This window comes from Gekko japonicus, unplaced genomic scaffold, assembly GCF_001447785.1.
Source record: "Gekko japonicus isolate JY-2015 unplaced genomic scaffold, Gekko_japonicus_V1.1 scaffold1486, whole genome shotgun sequence".
NCBI classification, from domain to species: Eukaryota; Metazoa; Chordata; class Lepidosauria; order Squamata; family Gekkonidae; genus Gekko; species Gekko japonicus.
In genome coordinates this window covers 28612-34125 of record NW_015174320.1, presented here as the reverse complement: position 1 = coordinate 34125, position 5514 = coordinate 28612, and the positions used below count along the sequence as shown (strand labels likewise).

The 5514-nt window shown below is 43.9% G+C and overlaps 1 protein-coding gene across 1 annotated transcript in view; it reads left to right on the top strand.

The window, feature by feature from the left end:
* Nucleotides 1-1326: 1326 nt before the first annotated feature.
* HNF4A (hepatocyte nuclear factor 4 alpha) overlaps nt 1327-5514 on the top strand; it is a gene marked incomplete at its 3' end in the record, with an annotated part of 27630 nt that continues 23442 nt past the window's right edge. The window contains 1 exon segment of the mRNA XM_015424225.1: nt 1327-1447. Coding sequence (XP_015279711.1) covers nt 1327-1447 — 121 coding nt within the window.

Genomic DNA, 5514 nt, shown 5'->3' with positions numbered 1-5514 from the left:
CAGATGCTAACTTTTTGCCCCTAAGCATTTCTCCCCTACTCTAACTAAGCTAATTACATTCTGTGTGGTACTTCTGCATCTTGACTCCTTTCTTTGCAACACCCCTCCCACGTCCAGACTGGGGTCGAAGGACTCAGAGATCTCCATTCCTTCTTGTATCCGACAAAGGGAGCTTTGACTCCCAAAAACTTGCATCTCCAAAATCTTGCTGGTCTCTAAGGTGCGATTGGACTCGAATCTAGCTCCTCTGCAGACCAGCATGGCCCACCTCTGAAAATGTCTTACACATTCATGTGTAAGGAACATCGTGTGGTCCCCCTGCTCACATGGCAACCGTGCATATCAAGAAAATAGCGCAATCTCTCTTAATCTGTGAATGACCTACAAAAATCAGAATGACGGAAAAGGCTAGATCTTGACTGGTATATCAGGCCTGTCAAATGCTATAGAGTGCCAGTTTAAGGAAGGGCAAGGGAGCAGTTGTGAACAAATCTACATCCCTTCCAGTGGCCCACAAAAGGTGTCTGTGAGGGACAGCTTGCCCATTTTACATTTGCGTGCCTGGCCCTGAAAGAAATGTTGTAGGTAAATGCTGTGGAGTGGGAGTTGTTTATAGTGAAGCTAGAGCCTATAAAACGCGGTTTTATAGGGAAGTAAAATGAAAGTTCCACATTGTTCCAGCACACGACGGTGTGTGAATTACAGTTCCAGTTACTCTGACCTTCAACAACTAGGGAGACAACAGGGTGTGGGAGAAGAGAGAGGATCTGACAGAGTAAAGCTTATGAAACGGAGGCAGAGTGAGAACAGGGGAAGGAACGTTTGTCTGTGTGGTCTAGATCCAGCGGTCTGATTCTTTGCAGCTTGAACTCCAAAGAAGGCAATTGTAACATCTGGGCATTTGTTCCAGCAAGTCCTGGGGAGGCCCTTTGCTTCCGGAGAGGTACAGTTTCCTTGCCCCACTGCAATCCTTACGCATGCACCTGTCCCCGAGGTGCAGTTGGCAATGTGCTGCCGACTCATCCCATAGTAAACAGTCAACAAATTTGCTACTGCTCTACCAAAAGAGGAGGGGGAAGGAAGGAAGAAGAAGCTGAGCTGAGCGGCAAGCGTTAGTGGGTGAGATGATTAAAGATTAACCCCCCTGGCCTCCTGCCTCCACCCCTCTAGGTAGTATAGGCCTTGAAGCTCAGCAGGTCTTTTCAGAGGAATATTTGAAATAAAAGCCAACAGATAGGGGGACGCCAGCAACATCGGTTTGAAGAGGGTTGCAGGACCAATAACCTCTGGCTGCAGGATCGCTGTAATCCGGCCCCGTGTTTGCTGATGACAATGCGCCTTTCCAAAGCCCTGATAGACATGGAGATGGCAGATTATAGTGCCGCTTTAGACCCAGCTTACACTACTCTGGAGTTTGAGAACATGCAAGTCCTGACCATAGGCAACGGTAAGTGGCAAAGCGGAGCTTATTCTTCTCTATTGACACTGGAAAGGCAAAGCAGCCAGAATTCAGACATGCATTTGTCGGGGGAGCCGGACTGTGCGGCCGATTCATCCTTTCTCTTACTTTTTTCTTTGTGACATAAGGAAAACCTGAAAGGGCCATGTCAGTGGAGGTTCTCCAGACTAATCCCTTTTACCCATTTACCTCAAGGTGTTTTTTTTGTTTTGTTTGACTAGTGCTCCACTTGGCATGTACTGACTAACATTTCCAGGGTTGGGTGCGGTATAGAAATATTATAGGTCTTCTCTCACACTGCATATCTGGCTGTGAAAGGCAGAGAAACAAACCTGGAACGTGGAATGGATGGTGAGTCCCAAAGGGAAAAGAAAATATTTAGAGGATGACTGCTGTTGAATGGGTTTTGGAAGGATCAGATGGGAATTTTTGCTTTCTCTGGTTAGAGAGACATCTGCAGTTCTAAGGGCTATTAGGGACTGAAGTTGTGCATTGGCCGTGCAGTAGAAATCTCTGACATTCCTGGTGCCATACATCAGGGGAGACTGCACTTTAAATTCATTTAGTTCAGTTAAATACATTTTAATTCATTTTAAAGTGTGCCACTGTATGGTAATTTGGGTTAGTAACAATAACTCTGTATGGTAGTCCTGTGTTATTCCCATATGGTTGGTAGAGGGCAAAGCTAAGCCTACCGCGTTAATTTGAGGGTGAGGTGCAATTTAAACCAGGATCTTCTTGCCTCACAGTTCACAGATAGAACCTCACGTCGCATTCTCAGACGATCTTGCCACATTTGTGCACAACACAGTGAGGAGTTTTGTGTGGTCACTTTTATAGCCTGCCTTTAGTTTGACATGACTCAAAGCTGGAGCAGAGAATTAGCCCAAAAGGAAGCCCACTTTTTCAATGGCTCCATCTTGTTTTATGGACAGGAGTGGAGAAACACAGAAGACAGGCGGTTCTGCCCACCTCTAACATATCACCCATCTGAAGCCTCTTGAACCTTTTGGGGATTCAGTTTTGCTCACAAAGCCAAAGAACATTCTGTGGTGTGTTTATTTCAAGTTCTCTAAATAGCAGATAGGTGTCTAATCTGAATTCTTAATACTGCCCTGTGGTCAAATGCTTACAAAAATCTCCTGGTCTTCCCTAAGGGCCTCTAACAAGCTCATCATAGAAGCTTTGTATACTTCTTCAGCTGTAACTGTTTGGTAAATTCTGTACCCATTTTCCAAAGATGAGTACAGTATGCTTGTATATTGTACAGCGAATTTTGTACCCAATTACGGTGTCTGTTTCGTTTGGCACACTACAGTTTGCTTAACTTTGGGAGTATTTATTCTTGACTATTTAATTATTAACTTCATTTATACACTGCATTTCTCTCCAGCGGAGACTCAAAGTGTGTTATATTGTTCTCTGTGCCTCCGTTTTATCCTCACAACAACCCTGTGAGGCCATTTAGGCCAAGACTGTGTGACTGGCCCAATGTGACCCAGGAAACGTCCAAAGCAGAATGGAGATTCAGATCTGGGTGTCCCAGTTTCTAGCCCAGCACCACTATACCACAGTGGCCCTTATCTGACTGCCAACTTGTACTGAAATTGTGAACATTTTAATATTTGGGAAATCGAGTGCTTGGGGACAAGGAAAGCTCATGTATTTATGATGAATGTGCATTGTAGGGATACATGTTTTAGAAACACCTCCTGATCGGTCACGCCACCCGAACTTATGAAAATATTAGATGTGTTGCCCACTATCTCAGTCTGGACACGTCTACATTTGAAACGTAAAACTATTCTAAGCCTGATTTAGCTGCTAAACACAGAAACCTGGGAACTGTAGTTTTATGGGGAAAGAAATCTCAGCACTTGGAAAAACTGCAATTCTTCGGAGAGCAGCTCTTATAGGCTTAGTAGTTTCAAACTAAGTCTAAATTTAGAATGTGGATGTATGTTACAAAGCCCTTGATCACTATATAAACCCATTCCATTCTCTTATGCCAAATAATGGAATTTCTGTTGTTTTCTTTGAAGATTACAAGAGTGTACTTCTTCCCCTTTGGGAAGATTTCTCAGAGATCAGGAGTAGATTTTTCCTACTACAACAGTTTATGAGGTCCATAACTATATTTATTTACTTTATTTATACACTTTCTTTCCAAGAAGGACCAAAAGTGGCTCACATCATTCTCCATTTTATCCTCACAACAGCCCTGTGAAGTAGGTTAGCCTGAGTGTGTGTGACTGGCCCAAGGTCACCCAGCAAGTTTTCATGGCAAAGTGGGGTGTCCCAGATCCCAATCTGACACTCTATGCAGTACACCACACTGGCTTTCAGGACTTTGGGCATATTATGTCGTGACTTTTCTTTAAAATATCCTCCTGCAATAGGCCATTAAAATATATAGAGTTTGGAGATAATATAATGAGGATGGCATTTGCCGTGTTTAGCAAAAAGTATCAGCTAGCGTAGTAATGTCATCAAGGCTGTTTTCCTAAACCTCTGAAATGGTCTGTTTCCCTCTCTTGGGTATCCACAGGGCACCGCTCATGGGTATAAAGATGGTGACATAGCACTATATCTGTCTGTTACATGAGTTCATCTCTGCCTCAACTATTGCACACTATTTAATTGCCCTGAGCCATTCCAAGCTTATACATTGACAGAGTCTTCCAGTTTTCATTGATCGATCCAATCCAAAACACTCTCTCAGAAAACCAGTATAATTGAAGGCACTGCATATTAAAGTCTGCAGTTCTGCCAAATACTACCTTGGGCAATTGCATTCCATCTTCTTCTTTTTTTAAGTTTCCCACCCTTTTTTATAACATTACTAACTTTGCACTTAAAGCTTCTGTAAAGATTGCAAAAGGCTTTTAAACATTTGTCCCACAAAGTTGAGACTGCAAGGCAAAACTGCTATTCTACAGTTTCTATATTCTGTTTTCTGTTCTGCTGTTTTCCTGACATGGCTTCTGATTTAATATTCTGCACCGGTAGTACGTGAATAACATAAGGGATGAGTAAAAGAAAGTGAGTTAAAGTCACAGGCAGGCAATAGGATTTCAGAGAGCTGTAGAGACAGAATTGTGTATATTCCCTCTTCCATTTTCTGTACGTACACCTGGGTATTGTCTGCACCACTGAAAGGCATGTGTAGACACTTAAGTGTAGCTGTTGAGACCCCTGCTGGAAAATGCCCATGATGAGAAACAGGTTCTTCCCTTAACCCCACTCCATGGACTTTTGGAACTGTTTAACTGATTATGAGACCAATCCTAGGTCTAGTCAATGGGGCTAACTCTCAGGAAAGAGTTTTTTGGATTGCACCATAAGACTGCAATCCTAACCATACTTAAAAAGGTAAAGGTAAAGGTTCCCTTGCTCGAAAGCCAGTCGAATCCGACTCAAGGGTTGCGGTGCTCATCTCCGTTTCAAAGCCAAAGAGCCAGCGCTGTCCGAAGACGTTTCCGTGGTCATGTGGCCAGCATGACTAAACACCAAGGTGCACAGGACGCTGTTACCTTCCCACCGAAGTGGTACCTGTTTATCTACTTGCAATGTCTTGCTTTCGAACTGCTAGGTTCAAACCATACTTACTAGGGAGTAATTTTTTTTATGGCAACCTGAGAATGGGCCTGTCACACCAAAATTATGGAATTCCCTCCCTAGGGAGAGTCATTTGTCCCCTCTGTCACTGTCTTCTGCCAATGGGTAATACGTAATAGGGTTGTCAGCTCTGAGTTGGGAAATTCCTGGAGATTTGGGGGTAGAGCTTGGGGAGGGTGAGGTTTGGGAAGGGGAGAAACCTCAGCAGGACATAATGCCACAGAGTCCACCCTCCAAAGTACCCATCTGTTCCAAGGGAACTGATCTCTGTAGTCTGGAGATCATTTGTAATTTCAGGAGATCACCAGGTCCCACCTGGAGACTGGGAAGTGTAGAGGTGCCCCTGGTAGGAGTGGGAGACCCAATGTCAGTCCTCTGTAGGGATCAGCAGAAATGCTCTGGTTTTGTCATAGACTTCCTGAAACTAATAGCAGCTG